Source organism: Thermobia domestica, unplaced genomic scaffold, assembly GCF_964235325.1.
Source record: "Thermobia domestica unplaced genomic scaffold, izTheDome1.hap1.1 HAP1_SCAFFOLD_590, whole genome shotgun sequence".
Taxonomy (NCBI): domain Eukaryota; kingdom Metazoa; phylum Arthropoda; class Insecta; order Zygentoma; family Lepismatidae; genus Thermobia; species Thermobia domestica.
Genome location: NW_027656300.1, coordinates 16,170 through 39,152, shown reverse-complemented (window position 1 = coordinate 39,152; position 22,983 = coordinate 16,170). Strand labels below are relative to the sequence as shown.

The 22,983-nt window shown below is 36.2% G+C and overlaps 1 protein-coding gene across 1 annotated transcript; it reads right to left on the bottom strand.

The window, feature by feature from the left end:
- Positions 1 to 1,161: 1,161 nt before the first annotated feature.
- LOC145677070 (ATP synthase F(1) complex subunit delta, mitochondrial-like) lies at positions 1,162 to 18,826 on the bottom strand. The gene is made up of 3 exons (XM_081747749.1): positions 18,688 to 18,826; positions 11,660 to 11,787; positions 1,162 to 1,767 (listed from the first exon to the last, which is right to left on the bottom strand). Exons 2-3 carry the CDS (start codon positions 11,771 to 11,773, stop codon positions 1,402 to 1,404), a joined length of 480 nt encoding a protein of 159 aa, XP_081603875.1. The 5' UTR covers positions 11,774 to 11,787; positions 18,688 to 18,826; the 3' UTR covers positions 1,162 to 1,401.
- Between the last annotated feature and the right edge of the window lie 4,157 nt (positions 18,827 to 22,983).

The window sequence follows — 22,983 nt, the reverse complement described above, 5'->3', positions numbered from 1 at the left end:
ACCGTCTCCCCATTAAGAGCCTGATGATTGTATACTTCAATAACGTGTGTTCGACCAAAACTGTGACTGAAAAAAATATATCTGATCAGTATTTACTTCAACACCATCAACTTACAAGTACAGCCATGTCCAAAATGATTGTCGCATGTCTATAAATATGTTGTTGTAGAAATATAATTTAATAACGATTTCGCCCGGTATTCCTTATAATGTTAGTATGTGTATAATCAGTAATGGCAAGCATTAGGTAAATTTCATGTCAAAAGAGCAGTAAATAAGAACAACGTAACGAAAGAATCTTTTCTTGTCCATTCAGCAACATTTCTGTTTTACTCATCCTAATTTTCGTATTTATACTTCTTTCCCTTTGAAATTTATCACAAATATACATTTTCTGACTATACACATAGTAACAGCATTATTAGTACCTGAAGAGTCATTATCAAATTATATTTCCACAACAAGACAGTTATAGATATGCGACAATTATTTTAGACATGATTGTACATACAGGTAGAAGTGTATGAAATAGAACTCACTAAGCACTGCATACGGACCATCTTGTCCCAACCGGCGGAGGCGTTTCTTAATGCTGCAAAACACGCATCGCACGGGCCCAGCATTCATTGTACACAGATAATGTTTGGTGCGACGAATCAGCTGTTGCTCAATTTTATATTTTTCTCTCTCTTTTTGGACTAATGTTCAATTTAAGAGGACTACAGTTTGAGAAACGCTGTTTCAGAATATTCCCTGCAGGCAGTGGGAACCTTATGTGGTACAGTGTACAGCAGTTAAATGTTCTTTCCAGAAGCAGTTTACCACTGTTATATGACAAGATGTAACATCTACAAAGATGCCTTTCTCGCAAGCAAGAGTGAAACCAGGCTCTCCAAAAAATCATCGCTTGAGCATATTCCTACGGGTTTTTAGGAGTCTTTTAATTACTACTGATTATGTGCCTTATTTTTACCTTCAATAAAAACTAATTAAACCTCATATTAGAATTGGGCAAATATTCTCCACAATTTTCTTTAGCGTGGCGTTGGCTCTTCACATATATCACACGAATTAAAATCTAAAATCCTTCATACAACGGGCATGTAAAAGACATAGGCAAAATATTTTAACAATGTGTTAAATCTGGAATAATAATAATGATTGAAGTGTTATCATTTAATGATCTATAGTACATTCATACATGTTTCAGAGGACCTTATTACTTACAATGTCACTTTCACTTATATTACATGTCTTATCTTGATTCCCATTTGTTTTCATTAAAAAAAAATAAAGTCCTTGCTTATATTGAACGTTGGTAGTACAGCTAAACCTAAACAACAAACTGTCCATTGCAAACAATATTCTATAATTCTACACTTGCACCAAAGAAAAGAATCGTTAATGCGCTGCCTGTACTAAGGCCTCACCGACCTCAATTGCTATCTGAGCTTCTGCTTTTTCAACCTCTGTTGTTGCCTGCGCTAACTTCTTCTGTGCTTCGGCTAAAACTTCCCTCGCGGCAGCAGGATCCAATTGGTCTAACGTTACGGCTTCTTCGGCTAGGAGTTGTACTGACGAATCCTCGTTGACTGTTACAGAGCCACTTGAAACGAAGTACTTCTTCTCAGTACCATCCTTCTCAAATACTGTGACAATGCCAGGTTTCAATACAGCTAATGTAGGCACGTGCTGTGCAAGGATACCGAAGCAGCCACTGAAGGATGGGACATCCACCTGCCGGATATCTGCGTTGTGATAATATATCTGGAAGAACAAATTAACATAACTGTTAATTGAAAAAAAGGAAAAAAAAAAAAACACTGACGATTACAGTGAACCCAGTTTTAACGAAATACCACGGTATTCTTACTTCCATTATGAACAAGTTCCCGTTTAATATAAGAGATTACACTAATTTTGAACGATACTGTATAAACTACGGAACCCAAAAATCAAATAACCAATATAGTGATAGAATGCATAATTCATGTAACAAATATTTTCAGCAGTTGCTCATTAGATAACACTTGGCATTCGCTAAGTAAACATCTACAATCTTAGTATGCTAACATATGCACTTTCACGCATGTAATAAGATTTTTTAATTAACCTAAACAGTGTAATTCTTATTTCACTTCAGCTATAATTTCGTCAGCTCAAGTCTTGCAAGCTTCACCGGGCTGGTCCTCAAAAGTTGTTGACTGCTATTTTTATCCCGTTCTTTTTAACGTCTTGTTTATAAAATATGCTGATTTAATAGATCTCCAAATGTGCTAACTAAATGTTGAAATGTTTTGAGATGAACTATATTTACACTATATTTGTTTATATTAAGTAACTGCCATGCTTTCTTCCAGTTAGCTTGCAATGTTGCCATATCTTAGCCCCAAAAGTAATTGGGATTGTAAAGCATGGCAACATTTCAAGTTAGAGGAAAATAAAATACGACAGTTACTTACTACAAATATAGTTCCTCTCAAAACTTTTAATTTTTTGGTTACTGTGTTTACTCGAATACAAGTACCCTTCTAAAAAATTGTCGGTTTGAAAATTTGATTACTATGCGGATACAAGCACCTTCTATACGATAAGTACAGAAAATTAACGCAATCACCAACCTAAAGTTTATCCTGGCTGCGAAACCAGTGACTTGCTCTACGTTAGGATTAGGAATTACATTTTTGGGCTGTCGGCATCTATGCACATGCTAGCCCGTCACATATGAGATGACATCCCTCTGCGAACACACCACGCGGAGAATTGGAGAGGTAGAAAGGAATGGGAAAGGAAGGAAGCAGTCTGGGACTATTATGTGGTGTACCATCCCGACATTTGTCTGTTGTGAATGAAGTAAACTTCACTCAGGATACCTGGTCTGAAAAAGCTTTTACACTTTTTCGACCGGGAATCGAACCCGGGAGTGTTCGCACCAAACGCGGACTTGCTACAAGACCTTTCCTGATGGAGTTACCAGTAGCACCTTTATCCATTTTCAAAAATGTGCTCGAATTTACTTGGACTGTTACATTCTATTTGTCCAAAATCGTATTATGCGAGGAATAATAAATCAACTTAAGAAAAAACAATTAAAGAAAATCTACCAGTATAGCTACCACTTGTTCAAACATATGTTAACTAACTAACACTATGGCCTATGGGACCCAGAGGTTCAATGCCGCGTTCACAAAAGCTCTCCACTGACTTCTATCCTTAGCCAATTGGATCCAGTTTCTACTTTGTATTCTTATCTCTGCGAGATCCATCTTAATATTGTCCTCCCATCTGCGCCTATAACCGCTACCAGGTTATAGAAGGATTTCTTGTGGACACTGTATATTTCGTAAAGACTGTGATTATTATTTTCGATTTATACTTTATTCTGCAACGCACATAAGTTCTTTCTTTGGTGGGAATTGCTTCTTTCCCACACAATTGGACAAAGAAGTCTTTCATCGTTTTTTCATATATATATTTAAAACATTGCTTTTGCTGAGAACATTTCAGTTAGTGACTAACCATTTCAGTGTTTCTCCCTGACTCATTATATGCACAGTATATATTCTGCAGTTATTTGGAACTGAATTAAGTGCTTTCGTTAATCGCTTATGGAAACATTACAATAGATTAGAGAAATACGGGCTGACCAGATGTCCCAGTAGCCAAAGTGGCACCAGCCTCACAATTTTTGCAGTTCGTTATCTGTACTTTCTCACGCCAGTGTTATCGCCGTGTCTAGTGCATTATGGGCAGTTGACTAAAATTAACAGAAATTGTTTTCTATATTCTGTTTGTATGTGCATACAGGTGAGTAACTGAGTGATTTTTGAAATGAACTGCCAACATTTTTCTGTTGACCATTGCAACCCGTAGCTTGAGCTTGGATGCTCAGGGAGTTCGACTCCGGTGTTGTACGCAACCACCACGCCCGTTGCGTTGGTTAAGTTTTGTGAAGGGGCACAAGCTATTTAGCCGGTGAAGGACGATTTCTTACGGCTAGCCCCAACTAGTAAAATCCCAGGTCCGCTGACCTTGTGCGTTTAAAAAGTTATATACGCGCCCTCCAATATCAGTATTCCACTGTGGAGATCTTTTCGTTACTTTACTGAAGATTCACCTTTACGCTGCAGGACTGTTCAGCGTAACAACTAGATTCATCGTGGGACGATCCAGACAACTTTTCCCCAGTGCTACCCCCCAAGTGTGTCAAGGGTGTGAGAGAAGAATTTGTAGTGATATCTCAATCGTAATCATATATATAAAGGGCTATATTACCCGAAAAGGGCAAAGCGTGATTTCAGCGACTAAAATTGATATATATCCTCAGTGTTCAGTGTTGTATCCATTCCTCTTCGCTATTTCTTTTTCAAAATAGTGTTCTAATAAATAAGTATAGTGTCATTTAATTCAGTGTGTTTTCGTTGTTTGTATGAGTGATGTTTGTGTGCGTTATGGTCTGGATGACCGTCTGATCGTCCGTGAGGTTTTCGAGACGAGACACCCGAACCTCTCGGCGCCTAATGCTCATCTCATTGAGACCGACGAGCTTTTTGGGAAACAGTTTGTAACATTTCTTGGAGAGGTCTTCGTTGTCCTGTCCAGGTAAGTTAAAGTATCAGGAGTATGCTTATTGGTAATACCACGAGCCAAGGACAGCGACCAGCTTATCAAGGCGGTTACACGCCTAGGTCTTCCTAATGGTCATTTTCCGATTGGTCTTCCAGTCATGACTTTAAAAGCGTTTCTACTTTCTTCCATTGTAGCTACATGACCTGCCCACCTAAGCCTCCTAGACTTGACGACCCTAACAATGTTGGGTAAACCGTATAAATTTTGAATATATGTTATTAGATTATAAAAATATATCTCATAAACATATCATAAATATAAACATATCTCAAACATATGTTATGAAATTATAAAAGCACCTCCCAAATCTTACTCCTATATTTTGAAAAACACAGAGGTCTTATATTCGAGTATATACAGTATATTAGCACTGTTGGGGATCCACTAAATCAGCATATTTAATAGTTTAAGAAGATACTAACAGGGATGATATAAGATAGCAACCACCTTTGAAAAAGCACCCAATGAAGTTAGAAGGACTTAAGAGGTAAAAACATTGCTATAAGTTTTGGAAAGTGTGATTTTAATACAGTACACTAATAGAATGTAACGTAAGATTACTTTTCATTAGACAGACTGATTTTCGCAAGCAATAATAATAAACGTATTGCCATCTTTCTCCTAACCATTTGCTTCAAGCAGCAATCTTGTCAAAATACGATAATCATGTGTTCACTTTAAGTACTTGTACATATTAGTATCCTTCCCATTTTGATCTGGACATGATATGGCTTCTGATTCTACAATATCTATGAACTAGCTTGTCCCGGTACGTCTGGAGAATATTTAGTTTTCCCACATGAGGATATATTGATTGGTAAGTACCCTTTTATATATATATATATATCATTTTCCACTTACAGAAACTTTATTGACGTACGAACAATTATACGAAAGTACGTTCGTTAAGAACATAGACAAGTACTTTTCAAAACGGTTGTCTGGTAAAAGTAACTTTCTAACTCTCGCGTATAGACATACGTACTGTAAGGAATTAGTAAATTTCAACGTAATGGTCTTGTAAGTCTTCACGTATTTACCAGCGCAGTTGTGTGGCTCGGATACACACGCGACTTAGCGCGAGCTCCTTCGTGACTAAGCGGTTAGCGTACGCGCCTTTGGCGTGGGAGACCCGGGTTCGATTCCCAGCGAAACCTCATATGGTTCGGATTCCACGTTAATCAGTATGTCCCGTCTCATATAGCCTCCCTGATGAAAGGAACGTTAAACTCAAAATCAACTGAATTCAATGAGACTTAGCGAAGCCTCAAAGAAAAAACTTTCATTGAGTTAGAGTGAAAATTAAGAGTTATTACGTAACTTTGCTAAAAAGAACTAATTAATATGCATAGCGAATGCTTCAGTATGTTTGTCCCTACGTCAATAAAGATGTGTAAATGGAAAATGTTAAATGACTTTATAGAGACCCTGAATATGGAAGTAATCATCTCCACACTACTTTTTAATACTAAAAATTAGTGGAAAATTTAAAAGTAACAAAACCATTGCCTTTTGAACAATATAAAATGTTCTATTATTAAGAGACAAATAGGCTTTCCGTTTCCGTGATGCACATGTATCGATTAACAAGTTTTATTACATGGAATTAGGTATGAAAATTTAAGCGATCATAAGTTTTTTTTCTCTTTCTTTCTTAAGCACAGGCTTCCGTTGGGGGCAGAGTCTGTTCAGGCACATTTTATTATATTAAAAGAAAACTAGCTAAACCTGCGCTCTTTACACAGCGCATCATTCACATATGAGCATGGATCTCCTTGTCATTCCACACAACATCTGTACATGTCCCTTTACACACATAAGTAAAAGACGTCTTGATAAAATCAGCCTGGGATACCATAAAGGGGAGATTTTTTCGATTATTTTTTCAATATCTCTCACCGTTTCCAAGATTCAGCCTACTTCGGTTGGAGTCCCTAATTCATGTATGAACAGCGTTTTCTTTATTCTTGCATTCATTATGTAATAAGCGAATACATTACATACACAATTAATTATAATGACAGTGATATATGGTGTTCATTGGACAAAACACTCCAAACAATAAAGATTCATTTTAGCCTGGAGAAATTGTTATCCTTCGTTTTTCATTATCATATAAATGTAACCAAGAAAGTTCTGTCGTTTTTTTGCTGCTGTTGTTGTTGTTGTTGTGGAGGTTTGTGTTCCACACTATGAGCTAACCTCCTCAACATATAGGTGTGCCTTTCCCACAACTGAACCAAAAAAACTTAATTGTTACACCAGGCGTAGTTTTTGAGATCTAGCATGAAACATATCCAAACATTTAAATTTTTCCGGGTTACGACCATCGTCACGCACGTGCTTTCTTCGCGTGTTTACCATGTTCTTACTTTTTTCTTCATGTAATATCAGTCACAATTTTTTTTTGCAATAGTTTATTCACATACAGAATTACTTTGTGGCCTAAGTAGCAATTTTTTAGAACTTTGCCCTTCTGAGATATTACGGACCAAAAATGGCATTAAAATCACAAACTTCAACTTTCGGACTCTTATAAATCTACAGTGCTAATAGTATCATAGCTGTTGATATTTCTGCAGACTTTACATGTAATAGTATTCAGCACAAAACTTATAAACCCCCATTTTGTGCCATTCCAAAATACAGTCCCTTTAAAAGTGTAATTTTCTGTACTTTTTCTGGAGATTTAATGTATTGGTTTGCAACCATGCATATTTAATTAAAAGCAAGAATATATTTTCTCCGCGTACCTCAGTCTCTCATGTAAACATTCATTTTTGTTTGGTGTTCGTCTAATTCGCACGTCCTGAGCAACTGCAGTTTTCGTAAACGCTTGAAAATGCCAAACTTGGCACCGGCAACAAAGATGGCCGCCATTCAGGAACACTTGTACATACAACAACGTCAATAGTGTTATTGATCTTCTCATACACAAGGTTCGTCCACTCAAATTTTTAGTTTTGAGATGGTCGAGCAACCATTTTTCACTATCTTTGGACCACTTCAGATGGATTGACTCACAAGTAAAGGATAGGAGACTCACAAAGAAAGTGAATTACTATGTATAGATGTTGGAATGAGTTTGTAGCAAATCTGTAGAAGTAACACGATATCAATTGGAAATATTTTTCTAACAAATCAATATCCGTCCAAGTACGCCTCATTGCGTCTCTTGAGGCCTTTCAAGTTGCGAGCGTGCAATGAGTTTTGTCATAAAAATTTAAGCAAAACGCCTGCAATGTCCGTCAACCCGCCATACGTAACTAATCTATTGGTTGCCTAACCGTAGTTTTGGCCAGCAACAATGTTAATCTTACGGGTTCAAAACAGCCCTTAAAATGTTGAATAGAACAATAACGATACGATTTTTGAAAATTCGAATGAGAACTGGACGATCTACACAAAATTTGGAATCGACCAGTGAAAACAGCGTGTTTCTAGCACTTGTGGTTTCCGAGGTCTCATTGTCGAAAGGATTGGCGTCCAACATATAAACCTAGTATTTTAATATATAGACTAGCTGAACCTGCGCTCTCCACATAGCATCATTCGCATATGAGCATAAATCTCCTTCTCATTTCTCACAACATATGTACATGTCCCTTTACAGACACAAGTGAAAGAAGTCTTGATTTTAAAAAAATCGGCAAGAGGTATCATAAAGGGGAGATTTTTTCCGATTATTTTTTCTCAATATCTCGCACCGTTTGCAAGATTTGAGCCTACTTCCGGTTGGAGTTTGTAATTCATGTATGACCAGTGTTTTCTTTCTTCTTGCATGCAGTATGTAATAAGCAAATACATTACATATACAATTAATTATAATGTCAGTTATATATGGTGTTCATTGAACAAAACACTCAAAAAAATAAAGATTTATCTTAAGACTCGAGAAATGGTTATCCTTCCTTTTTCACTCTTATTTGGCCATGGAGCAAACGCCTGAGACATATACAACCCCAATATACAACATTGTGGTGTTGGAATGTATAACACATATGATATGATGCTTTTTTTTAATTTCAATGCTTCCAGCTTACCCTTAAAAAATGTAATATAGAAATAATGGCCATGTTTTTTTTTTTTTTTTTTTTCATATTCAATTAGAACTGGACAATCTACGCAAAATTTCCAATCGATCAGTGAAAATGTCATCTTTCTAGAGCCTGTAGTTTCCGAGATCTCATTGTCGAAAGGAAGGCCACGAACATATAAACATAGTTTAAAAGAACTCGGAAGACGGAAGCACAACTCATATGCATTGATTTTAGAGAAGGCTTATTAAAATATAAAGGCTTTGAACAATAATTTTATATCATAAACTTTATGAAAAAGATATAGTTAACTAATTTAGACTATTTAAAGTACAAATACTTAAAATGTTTGTCTCTGTTAAACGTGAAATCACACATAACCGTAAATCAAAGATTTGAAAGCTAAAGTTTTAGGTTGGAAATCAGGCGCTTTTAATTGCTATTGTAGCATTTTAATAGATAGATAGTTAACTAACCGCATAATACAGTGCGAAGAACAGAGAATGGAACAATATCTTAACTCAAATTTTCTTTCCTAACGTAGTCAAAATTTCGGTCAATCGTTGCGATCTTGTTCGGAAACATCAAGGTCACGTTAAAACACAAGTTAAAATCTAATACATAAAACTGAAAGTGACTATATTTGTGACTTTGTTAACTCTTAAACCACCTGACTGATCTCTATCAAAGTTTCAACATAGATGCAACGTAGGGGAGGGGGAAATATATAAAACAAAATAAAAGTGAAAGTGACTATTTTTGTGATTTATTAACTCTTGAACCACCCGACCGATCTCGACCAAATTTACAACATAGGTAAGGTTCGGGCCTGGGATGGTTTTCATCACTTCACTTTGACGGTGCATTGAGGTGAGAGGGAGGAGGTAAGATATTTAAAAATGATCGAAAATGACAGATATTAGTATCGAATCCATAATTTCCAGGGTCACTGAGACGAACAGTGACACTTCCGATGCCATTCAAATCCAAATTCAGTCCACACTGCTCCTTATGTCCAAATGGAAATTATTCTCCCCGTGCGAAGAACGGGCAATCTGCTAGTAAAAAATATATAATGGTAATTTGGGTTATTTCCACTTGTTAGTATTACAATAATGATCTACTTCAGAAGTTATTTGAGGCTTTCATTAGAAAATAATAATAATAATTCAAATATCTATCGGAACATTTAGATACATGATTTATGAAACTAAAATTAAATTCTTTAGTTTAACGTCCCACGATTATACCCTTTAGGCTAAAGGAGACATATGAGTAATGGAAATGAACGACTGTAAAATAAATTTTTTGCGCTCTTCCATCTAACCAGGGACCACATGCCTCAAAGGTACACACGCTAGCAACTAGACCAGAGAGAAGGGCTACAACATAATTTAAAAAAGAAAACAATCAGAAGTATGGACATTTCATATATTTTATTATATTAAGTCGTTAAATATATTTTATTATTATTTGATACTGGTAATCTATAAGTTATATGGAAATTTTTGTGTGGTGTTATTATATTCTTAGCTGGGATTACCATGAAATCATCGTTGTCCAGATAACGTATTTTTTCTTTGTAGGATTGGAGGTCGTATTATATTGCTTGCGTAAATTCTCTGCACTCCGAACCACGGGTAAGAAACAAGTGGATATTTAGCCATAATTAACGGTCGTCCTACAAAGACTCAAACCCAGAATCAGTTCAAAACCAATCGGTTAGAGAACAAACCATAATTTGACAGCTCATTGGTGCAGGAATATGAGAGGATACATCAGCGTTTCCAACTGATATCAGAGGATACCTCTGATAACTATGTCACAGAGTGATATTAGCAACGTGGCTTCGTACTGTTCTAAAGCAGAATAACACCTCTGCAGTTCACATCCACTGATTCCATAGTTTTCGATTTTACCTAAACTAGTTTCAAGTTCATGCAATGATGATTTTGATTGTTTAGTAGTAGTTTATGTGGTGCCAATTAAATGATAGTGACATGGAGGATTGTATAGCAATACGAGTTAACACTTAAAATGATTTTCTTTCCCTACATAATGAAGACGGTATTTCGGTTGGAGGTAGATGATTAGGTTATACGGTTTGCAGATAGGGCGTTTGTTACGGAATCTGAAAAGAAAGTAAATGAGGTAATAGAAAACTTGAGGACACACGGTGAAGAATATAGGGTGAAAATAAAAAGTGAGAAAGACAAAAACCATAGTGATTGGAACGAAGCGGTCGGAGTCAAATATAGAAGTAAGAGGGGAGAAAATAAAACAAGTGACTGGTTTTATTTTCGGTACTTGGGTAACATTATTCCTGCTGACATGAAATAAGTGTCTAGATGAAGCCAAAGTGGATAGCTGGAGAAACTGTTATACGTGAATAATTTTTACAATAAACGTAGTTTTGCTCAGTGAGTAGTTTCAATCAAATTTAAGTCTATAAAAGCAAAGCCTGTACAATGAAAAACATTACAGGGGAATTAGACATTACGATAACATTTTCTTTTCATTGGAAATTTTATTAATATATTTATCATTGTTTAGTATCTATCTTATCAAATTCCAAAATAAACCATTTTACAACATGTTTAAATTTAAATATTCAGTTTGAATGTACACGTGAATAATAATAGAATTAATATCTTCTGCTAGCAATGCTAGATAGTGAGGTGATTTTGAGTAACGTCCTTTTCAGAAGCGAGGCTCTATGAGACGGGATCTACTGATTAACATGGAATCCGAGCCACATGAGCTCCCACAGGGAATCGAACCCGGGTCTTTCACGCCAAAGGTGCGTACGCTAACCGCTGAGCTCACAATGCTAGATAGTATAGAAGGTATTCGAAGTTTTCTCTTTCTAAAACTAACACACTTCACCGATATTAGGTAAGATTATAATTTTGAATCAAGATAATAAATTCCATTATTGTGCAATAATGACATTAGATTCAGTATACATAATTCAACTTTAAAATTGGCTATACCTGGTTAGCTCCTGCGAAAGTGAAAGACATATCTGCATAACCTCGCCTCTGCATTGCTGTTAGCACAGGCCTTTGGGATAAGGCTCTGAAAGTGGAACGTACAAAGGATGCCATTCTCTTCAGTCAGTCTGTAACAAATACATTTGTATTATTCGTAGTAACATACAAAGTATTACAACATGAAAATATACGTAAATATAAAATATAATATTATCGGTCAGGAAGTAAATCTATCTTAATATTACTATATGAATATAGGGCCATTCCATATGAAATCAACAAATCAAGGTGGCTCGTATGATTTAGATTTTTTTTTCAAATTTTGTACAAATGTTCTGGTAAATAAACATAATACACCTGTAAAATTTTACAGTTCTACCTCAAATGGGACTCGTGTAGGAGCCATTCGAAATTTGGAGGATTTGTGCAAAAAACACCTAAGTCCGCCCTCGACTTAAAGTACTGAAACCGCTAGATCTCTGAAGATATTGAAGCTATTTGAAAACGGTTTTTCACTAAAACAATCTTTGAATTTGTAGCATTTAAAACATTGTAGTAATGAACTTCCCAAGTGGGGTTAAACATGTGAATTTCACCATCAAAGAGAAAAAAGAAGAAAAAATAATGTTAAAATTTGGCAATTATTTCTGAAAAAGGCCCACCTAACATCAACCTCAAATTTTCAAAATAATTGGCATGTTCAAGAAAAACAAATTATGGCACAATGTAAGTTGAGGGCGGATTTAGGCACTTCTTGCACAAAACCCCCATCCATGCTGAAAATGTTTGTAATTGTCAAGACTGAGTTGATTTAATAAATGAATTGTGCCAGAAATTTGAAACTTCAAGTACCATTGCTGAGAAAACTCAAATTCTGTCATTAGACCCAAAATCCTAGACTAATATGAAACCTGTTGAAACATTTCAAACAACCGAGTATCTCATTCGTAAAGCGCAGATAGAAGAATACAGTTACATTTTATGCTTTCCAAGTTATTCTTTTGAAGTACATTAATGATGTTTTCCCTCACATTAAACACATTATTTACTTCCGAAATGAATCAGCAGCCTGATATAAAATCTATAAAAAAGACTTTTGTCAATTTATGCCTCCATGAGTAATTTTGGACTCACATGTGTGTGAAACTATTTTGCCACAAGCCATGGCAAAAGTGTTTGCGATGGCATGGGTGGGACGCCGACATGTCTACCTAGACATGCGAGTTTACAGAGGCCACTGTATAACCGGATTGTTAGTTGCCGATTTCTTGAAATTTTGTCAAACTATAACCAATGTCAAACTTTTTCCTTTTGTGTGTGTGTGACAGAAGATATTGAAAACGTTCGTCCAATACTTCAAGAGAGACTGAAGAAGCCATCACGTTGCAAGAGACGCGTGAAAATCATCATTATAAACACACCAGCCTGTCAAAACTTAAAGTCAGTCGTGTATCTTCTTCAGACCACATTCACTGTAAATATTGAGCAGAATCAAAAGACATTACCCTTTCACGTGAGCAATTTATTACTTGCATTTATGAAGAGAAATGGTGGGTTAGAAAACTAGTTGAGAATTCACAGGAACATCATGACTAATGTGAATTTCCTTCATCCCCATGGACACAAAGAAAATGTTTTTTCTGGCCAAAAACACTTGACACATGCTGGATTCCATACGGAAACTGGATCATTAATATTGGAGTACCCAATATTTCATCTGGTACTGGCAGAAATTACAGCATTTCTGAAGAAGAAACTAAAGTTATTGAGAAGAGCTTCTCTGAAACTGGTGATAAGAGAACCTAGGCTCAATATTTCAAATTGCTTAAAATCAACCAAACATGTAAATATAATATGTGTATATGGTGATAGTTCACTATTATTCAGTGTTTCATTTGTTAAATCAAACAGCAGTATATATGCTACGTAATAGGCACATACAGTTTTAAAATAATTTTATAAATTGCATACCTTTTCCACTTTTTTTTTTTTTTTCCGTAAGAATCGTCAACCATTGTAAAGAAACATACTTAGCCACGCAACACCCTCCTAATTTTTTATATGAAAAACAGGGTTACCAGAAATACTTATTTCGAAAATTTGAGGTTTATGTTAGGTGGGCCTTTTCAGAAATAACTGCCAAATTTTGACAACATTTTTTTCTTCTTTTTTTTCCCTTTGATGATGAAATTCATATTCTTATTGATAGTGACATTGAATCCAGCATTTCAGGCCACTTCATCACTGTTGTAAAATTCTGTGACTAAATTAACGTTGTTTACAGAAATACTATGTCCTTTTTTAGAACCAGGTTTGGCTAAAATATCATGCTCCTTTCTGATCTTCTGGGCATTACAAACGAGATACTCGGCTGTTTGAAATGTTTCGATATTTTTCATATTATAGCAAATAATTTTGGAACTAATGATAGAATATGAGTCCTTTCAGCAATGGCACTTGAAGTTTCAAATTTCTGGCACAATTCATTTATTAAATCATCTCAGTCTTGACAATTATAAACATTTTCAGCATAGAAAACTGGAAACAGCCATTGGAAATTTGGAGGTTTTGTGCAAAAAGTGCCTAAATCCGCCCTCAACTTACATTGTGTCATAATTTGTTTTTCTTGAACATGTTAAAACACACCATCTAATTTTTTTATATGTTAAAGAGGAACACCAGTTTGAAAACTTGAGGTTGATGTTAGGTGGGCCTTTTTCAGAAATAGTTGCCAAATTTCGACATTACTTTTGTTCTTTTTAATCTTTGATGGTGAAATTCATATACTTAACTCCACTTGGGAATTTGGCAACTATTTCTGAAAAGGCCCACCTAACATCAACTCAACGTTTTAAATGGTGTTCTTTAAATATAAACAAAATTCAGATGGTGTTTTTGCTAGCGGTTTCAGCACTTAAAGTCGAGGGCGGACTTATTTTTTGCACAAAACCTCCAAAATTTCGAAAGGCTCCTACACGAGTCCCCTTTGAGGAAGAGCTGTAAAATTTTAGAGGTGTGTTATGTTTGAGTATCACAACACATGTACACATTTTGAGGAAAATTTAAAACATATAAGCCACATTTCAGTTTCAGATTTGGTGATTTCATACGGAATGACCTTATACGAGGGTCGGCTGATAAGTTCTCGGCCCGATTCCCTTCCGAATGTACTACCCTGATGTAATTGATGTTATGTGAAATGTTGATCTTTTATATGTTTAAGTACCAAATTTCACGCTTCTACCATGAACGGTTTTTATTTTACAGGTAATTGAATGAACCATGGCGGAGCCAGATGTTTAATTCACCAAAGGAAATCCATGGTTGCATGCTAGACACATTGGGTGGACAGTGCCCTTCATCCTCCACTGTGAAGAAATGGTGTGCGAACTTAAAGCGTGGTGAATTTTCAACAGAAGATGGTGACAGGTGTGGCAGGCCAGTGTCAGTGTCAACTTCGGAAAAAGTGGATTAGATTCATGACCTGATTTTGAGCAACAGACTGATTTCGCTTCAGGAGATAGCTGACAAAGTGCACATATCCAAAGAACGTGTTGGGTCAATAATCCATGATCAGTTGGACATGCGCAAGCTTTCTGCGAAATGGATTCCTAAATGTTTGAACGTGGATCAGAAACGCGAACGTGTGAATCATCGCAGGTGATTTTATGGCATTTTGCGAACTCCAAGGACGATTTTTTGAATCGGCTTGTTACCCAGGATGAAACGGGGTTGCATTACTGTGATCCGGAAACCAAACAGCAGTCATGCGAGTGGCGCCACTCAGGACCTCAAAGACCCAAAAAATTCAAAGCACGAAAGTCCACAGAGAAGGTGCTTGCCTCAATATTCTGGGATAAGGATGGTATTTTGCTCTTAGACTACCTTCCAAAGGGCCAAACCATAACTGCAGAGTATTACTGCAGTCTGCTGGCTAAGGTAAAGGACGTTTTTAAAGAAAAGCGCCGGGGAAAGTTGACACGAGTTGTCTTGTTCTTGCAGGACAATGCTCCCGTCCACAAGGCTGGCAGAACAATGGATTTTCTGAGGGACCCAGGGTTTCAGTGCATTGACCACCCACCTTACTCGCCAGATCTTGCCCCTTCTGATTATTATCTGTTTCCAAAACTCAAAACAGCACTGAAAGGACAGAAATTTCACAGTGATGAAGAGGTGATAACAGCTGCGGAACAGTTTTTTGCAAACCTTGAGATTTTTTTTTAAGGGGTTAGAGAAGTTGCAGCATCGAAGTGACAAGTGTGTTGACCTTGGAGGTGCCTATATTGAATAGCCTCACACTTTCATACCTGCAGCTCAAGTCCTTCTGGGTTGGGCCGAGAACTTATCAGCCCACCCTCGTACGTTTTCCTCTCAGCCTTCAAAAACAATGACAATTCTGAAGTATGAATGTTTGTACAGATCATTTCGGATTTTCTGTAACGAATTTCATTTCTATATGGCAGTGATACCCTCGCCTTGTCATTAACCAGGGCAAAGCGTCCAGTCAGACACGACGGAAATTTATGTAGGCTGTTACATCCAAATATCACTGTGGAATGCATGCACGCATCTCTCATGGATGTTTGTAAGTTTCCTTATTGAAACGACCATTGAACCGTCTACACTACAGCTACGTACACTCGTCACTCGACGGTGTTTGGAAAGTGTGACAAGAGGAATGGAACACACTTAATCAAACTGTGTCTCCTTCAGTAGAACTGAGATACAGGAGAATAACTAACATCAAACAGTTGTATTAGCAAATGTTGAAACAAAATAATATTTCACAAACCCTTTCGCTAACGCGCATGTTCCCCACTGACGTATCTCCGCGCCTACCCTCCAGCTTCGCCCTGCCGTGATCGAATTAGATGCAATACTAGTTTTTAGTAATCACCTAGTACACAGGTTCGAGGTGCTTTTCACACAACTGCACCAACCTGCCTTACATGTAAAGACATAACACCATCTGTCGCAAATTACCTCAAACTAGTCTTACTTTCCGTGTCTGGGTAAGGAACGAGTATCTGCTGAAAAGTGTAATGTATAAACAGCCCATGTATTCTGATGAACGTCGAATCAACTTTTTGGCACACTACCTTTTGGAAGATGTACAGGTAAAATTGAATACTTTGCATGAAAAGACATATTTATAAGGAACAAATATCTGCAAGGGAAAGAATTAAAGACAAAATAATACAACTGTAGGGTTAACTGCTGTATTGTCGGACAAATTTTAGGAAATTTACCGGGTCAATTGATGTTTATAAGGAAGAGTGAGTGAAAGTCAGGTAAGGGAAATAGTAAAAGTTCAAAAACTGATTGTATTTGCTGGTTGTCTTTGATGCAAGTGTCACTGTATGTGGAGGCGGATGGACTACTTCGCGGAGAAGTATACTTGTTTTACTATACGGATCCATACATTGTAAAATGTACAGAAAAATTTGGGCAAGTCTTTAATTTGCTAATTTCATGTCGAGAACAGAATCCAACCAACCCCTGCGGGGCTTCTAACCCGTTCCTACTACTACTACTACTATTACTGATACTTATACTATGGATCCGTATAGTAAATCAGCACACCTAATAACATAATATAACGTAACTTAATGTAGTCCAACCAATTATAACCGAATGCAGTATATTTTGGTCCATTTTTTCGATTTTCAAATTGGTACGGCAATACAGCAGTAAGGCCCAGCTGTATTAAAGATTTACAAATGTAGGGAGCAAAAGTGTACTTTAAACAGAACATCCATAGGAACCGATCTACAATATATACCAATACGAGGAATTACCGTAATATTTTAGTCATTAATTTTATTTAACAAAATGGGTCCAAACTTCCCGGATGGTATTTAGTATCTCCCCTAACTCGTTTCATGGTTCCAGAACCGAGTACCTTGTTTTTGTCTAAATTGTGATAAAGGTAGAAGTACAAGGGCCCCGGGGGCTTCTAAGTCCCTTCGCTAGCCGTCCCTAGCTCGGCTATATTTTGTAAAGTAAGTAACACACTGTAAATTTTATATGTGCAAGATTGGGGGAGATACTAAATATCAGCCCTTCCCTAACCTTAAAATAAACCGATCCTACTCAACATTTCCCTACCTAAATTTATGTAAACAATGCCACATCCTGTTGCAAAATCACTTGTTCTGCTCACAGAGCACTCTTACCATGTAGGGTTACTAGTATAAAATCACAAGTGCTTTATGACGGAAGTGAGTGAATATGCAAGATGAATGTTAAATGCTACTTTCCACTGGCGGCGTATTTCTGAAGAGTGTAAAGAAGTTGTACTTTATGCTTCCCAGTGGAGCCTTACTACTATAAAACCATGACTAGTGCTATTGAAACTCTTATAATTTCCAAAACCGACTTTTTTTGCACTAATATCGCTTACACGTATACCCAGCAACGCTGAAGCGCCTGCCCCTTCGGATGCAACCCAGCGCGGGCACACCACTTTCGCTCTGCTGATTCTGTTAGAGCATTCATGTCTTTTAGTGACTATCTAGCACACGTTTTGTATTTTATCTATGCCAAGTGATATATATGCCAAGTTTATATTTTCATGTTGCCCAGCAAAAATCTTATAAGAAAGAAATCAGTGAAATAAATTTGATTTTTCCACAACCATTTCGAGTGGTGTGAGGAAAGTAAACCTGCATGTAAAAAACACCGGGTCCTCTTTTCCTCACTGACCTCTTCAGACTTACACTAGTTGAATTACTAATATTATTAATATTGTTTGTAATTTATATATGAAATACACAAGTTGTAATGTAAAAATATTGATCTATCTAAATGTTATTAAACGAGATAACTCTACAATACTTCTTTTACTCTACTTCATTCATGTAACAATCGTAGCCATTACTCGATGATAAAGAGAAAACACACCAGTTTCGCATCACATGAGAATGCATATACGGTGAGAATGATTTTCTCAATACTAAATTGATAACTTTCTACTTTCCAAATGCAACAATATAATTTTTAATTATTATATTAATGATTTCACTTACAGAGCCTTCTTCTTGCTTTTCTTCCAAACCCGAACCTGACACCAGAAGGCACCACAATAGCATCTGTTAACAAATGAATGATGAATTGCGTTGAATGAATTAAAACAAACGACAAACAAGATGTGAACGCGATGTGAACTGACAGGGAACGAACCAGTGATTTATCAACATCCCCCTTCACCCCCCTAAAATTTTCAGACATGCCCCCCAGAAATAAATTCCTTACACCCCTCCAATTAGGGGGTGTAATATTAAAAGGATTCATTCTCGTTCTGTCTAAAACCCTCCAGGACTTTGTAGAAAATATTTTAAATGATTTTATCTTTCGAATCATTTATAGTCCTGTTCTGTCTAATCTTTGGAAGAAGAAATTTTTTTTAGGGAAATGCAGCACCGAAAAGCTTGACTCCTAGAGTGTTTGTATGCAGACGGAACACATGCATAAAATGGTCTTAGTAACGAGAGCGGGAACTAAATCCAAGCGGTCAAAATGCAAGGAAAATTCTGACGAGGACAAAATTACAGGAGTATTTATTGGATGTACCAGTGCACATCCTATATGAGTATTTTTTCCCTTCAATTATCATATATTCTAAATTGTTATCTGTATTTTTTTTCAACTGAAATAACATTTTCATTCTTTTAAAATGCTGAAAACTGAATAAAACGTAAAAATGTTATAACAAAAGGGCAGATTATTTTTATTACTTTCACACATATCCATATAAAAAGTTCTGGGTATTCCTATTTATTATACCTTTAATACATTTGAAATACGTTTAGTATATTACAGTAAGACCATTCATTTTAATTACGAAAAGTAACTGTGATGCTGTTTGATTTTTAAAAAGTCGTTCTTGTGTGGTAGCATATAGCAGTCTTTTGAGTAATGTATAAATATTTATTTTAATCTTAAATCAGGGGCGTCATTTCAGACTTCGCTTGAGGGGGGCAAGAGCACCATCGACATTAGACTTTCACGTTTTATACTAGTATATTAGTAGACATCGATTAAAGCATATGTATTTTTCAAACCCTTGGGGGGGGGCAATTGCCCCCTCCTGCCCTCCCTAAATGACGCCCCTGTCTTAAATACTGATCAAGATTTTTTTAACAAAGATCAAATTATGAAATATACACAGTACTTACTATAACAGTCTTTTATTGGGTTTTAAGCATTAAAAAAAATGTTATTTCCGTAAAGTGAAGAATTTTAGATAACATTTTACATGCATAACAGTTGAAGGAAAAAAATCTTTTATTAATCTACGCACATGTTTCTGTCGCTTGAATTTAGTCCGTTTTATCTGAATTTTCCTTGGGGTTTGTCCTCTTGAATTTTGTCCTCCATTCGTAATAACCTGTTTGGTAATCCTAACAGAGGCTGTAAGAAGAATAACTATTTCTTCAAGTTTCATCATAAATTTTAGACGTTATTCTTCTCGGAAAAATGAGGATACATTTCTTTATCAGCAGTGTTATTTCCATCTACCTTGGTAAAGATGAATGTGATTAAAGAAAATACCTGCGGACAAATGGAAAATTGTCTGACTCAGTTACAAGAAAGCCGTTTGATATTGTAACTGAAACGAATATAAAATAAACTTAATTCGGTATAATATCAAATTATTTCATATCAAGATTTTATTCACTTTTTCAGTAGTTCATCTCTAACATGTTAAGAGTCGCAGTACAAAAAAAGGTGCCACAGTTCACATCCTCAAGACATGTTTGGCCATATATTAAGTAGAGATTCAAGGGTTCGGAAAAAACGGACTTCTTTTTTTAAAAATTGGTATTTTCTGCTTCACTTTTTTGCTTGGGAAATTTTGGGCTTTTTTCAAAATTCTGCTTTAAATTGATAAAGCATACTTTGTTTCGTTTTCTATAGTCACACAAAAAGTCATTTAATTAGTGGTTGATGCCAATAATAATATAAAGCCTCGAAAACTATGAATTTCGAAAAGATATTTCAATTTTACTTCTTAACATATTTACATTATGAATTCCAAAGGATTAACCAATGTATATAATAAGAATTTTGTAACCTCCTATACACAAAAGTAAGCAGGTTTGGCAAGCATGGGCGTCCGCAGGGGGGACGACCGACCTCCCTGGAATCTAGTGAATACAGGCTAATATATCTAAAAGAAGAAGTAATTGTTTCAAATATATGTATTTTTTTTAAAAGAAAGAAGGATGTTTATAAAATTGGAGCTTCATATTGTTTAAAGACATAAAACAACTTATCTACGCATTTCCACCTGTGTGCTAGTTATATATATATATATATATATATATATATATATATATATATATATATATATATATATATATATATATATATATATATATATATATATATATATATATATCGACCTGATGCACAGACGTAAAATGCTTATTATGACAATATCTTGCAATCGTTTTCTTGGCACTCAAGAACATATTACTTTGACCTGCTAGACCAAGGATGTTAGAAAATAGAGGATCTACCCATACGTATCTCCATCCTATGAACTCAGTGAAGCCGAAAAACAACTGAGAATCGTCTTAGCTGGTACGTCTGATTGGCTACTCTCGTTTCCGCCATGTTTGTTGGCTCGAAATATTGCGATCTTAGTGGCGCGGAGCGGGCAGAGTAGGTGTGGCGGATGGCTTCACGATTTTGTTGTATGGGTAGATCCTCTATTTTATAACATCCTTGTGCTAGACCTCTTGGTGGGTCTTCCAAGTCAAATGTCAGGAAAACAAGGTAGCATTACTCCATCTTCCCAAGTGACCAAAACTTCTTCGAAGAAAGAGGAGGAGACACACTCATCGTTAAAAACATGCATTGGTCTCTCTCTCTCTCTCTCTCTCTCTCTCTCTCTCTCAACCTCTGCGTCGCTTATATGAAATCTCTACAAACACGTACCTTGGGTTGAGTCAAGTGCACAATTGAAAATAAATATTTGGATTCAGCAAGCGGTTTCCTCTATAAATCGAACAAAGGCGTTGTTTGTGTCTTCCCAGGAGATCAAGAAAAGCACGCAAAACGGAACATCTTAAAAAATAAAGGGGGACATGAGTTCGCTGGCTTGAGGCTGGCTCGCTCTTTTTTCTTTGTTGAAACAAGGAATGAGACGGTATTTATTGCCTCCCTCTCTCCTCCCCCTTACCCGTATTGAAAAGCAAGACCCATAAAGCTATGACCTGCTACTTGTCACCAATAATGACTACTCGCTAATCCATATTTCAAGGTTGGGTAAATTACCTGCCTACCAAACTTCCTTTGTATGGAATGTTATTTTCGGCTGATAAAGAAGGGATGCTGATAAAATACACCATCTGTTACCAGTTAGGCATTATAAATTTCTATTTGTGGTAGCTAGTCAATGTTTCAAGTAAAAGAGGTCAAGTTAGTTCAGTTGAGTTCTTAACTGTGTGGAACCGCTTGTTGATATTTGTTTCCAATTTATTTTAATTTGTGCGTGTAATTAAACTAATAGTAGCCTTTTTCTTTGCTCCGACAATGGACAGGAAAAGGAAAAAATAAACAAAGATTGATATACAGTATTCTTAAAAGAAACTACCTTTTCTAAAGATACTTCTTCTGCAGTAAGTATTGGTGCAAAAGTGGAGTTAAGAGATAGTGGAGTTATCAAATGACAGGGAAGTGAGTGTATTTTCCTCCAAATGTCCCAAATTTGATTCCACATTTTCTGACAGTGTTTTAAGTGACGTGATCAGCTATGATCCCAAGGATATTGAGAATTATATTGATTTAAATTATCAGGCATGTTTGTCGGACACTGACAGGTATGATCTCCTAGTATCTCCATAGCAGCCTAGCCAAACGTATAATTTTAAACAAGATGCTGTGACTGGAAAGCGTCCTTTTCTATACAAATAGTTTAGTCAGTTTCCTTGGCTTTCATACTCTAGAAAGCTACAGGGAGGGCTATAAAGGCATTGTGTTTTATTTCGGCCACCTATAAAAAGGGGATTTCAGGGGTCTTTTATTATAACTCCATTCCAAAAGTACAATGACTTTTTTGCCTGTGCTCGTTCACATGAAAAATCTGAATGGCATATCGAATTCACAGAACGTGTTCAAGCTTTTTCAAACGTTATGACTAGACTTCGGATTTTTGCATATTTGCATGTTTTATTCCTGAGGTGATATTGATATGCTCTTTAAACAGAAATTCGTTTGAGCTGTTTTGGGGTAAAATAGCAGAGTTTTATAGTGCATATATTTGCATATTTCGGAGGTTAGTGCATGTTTATATCGTTCCTGCATATAAATGCATA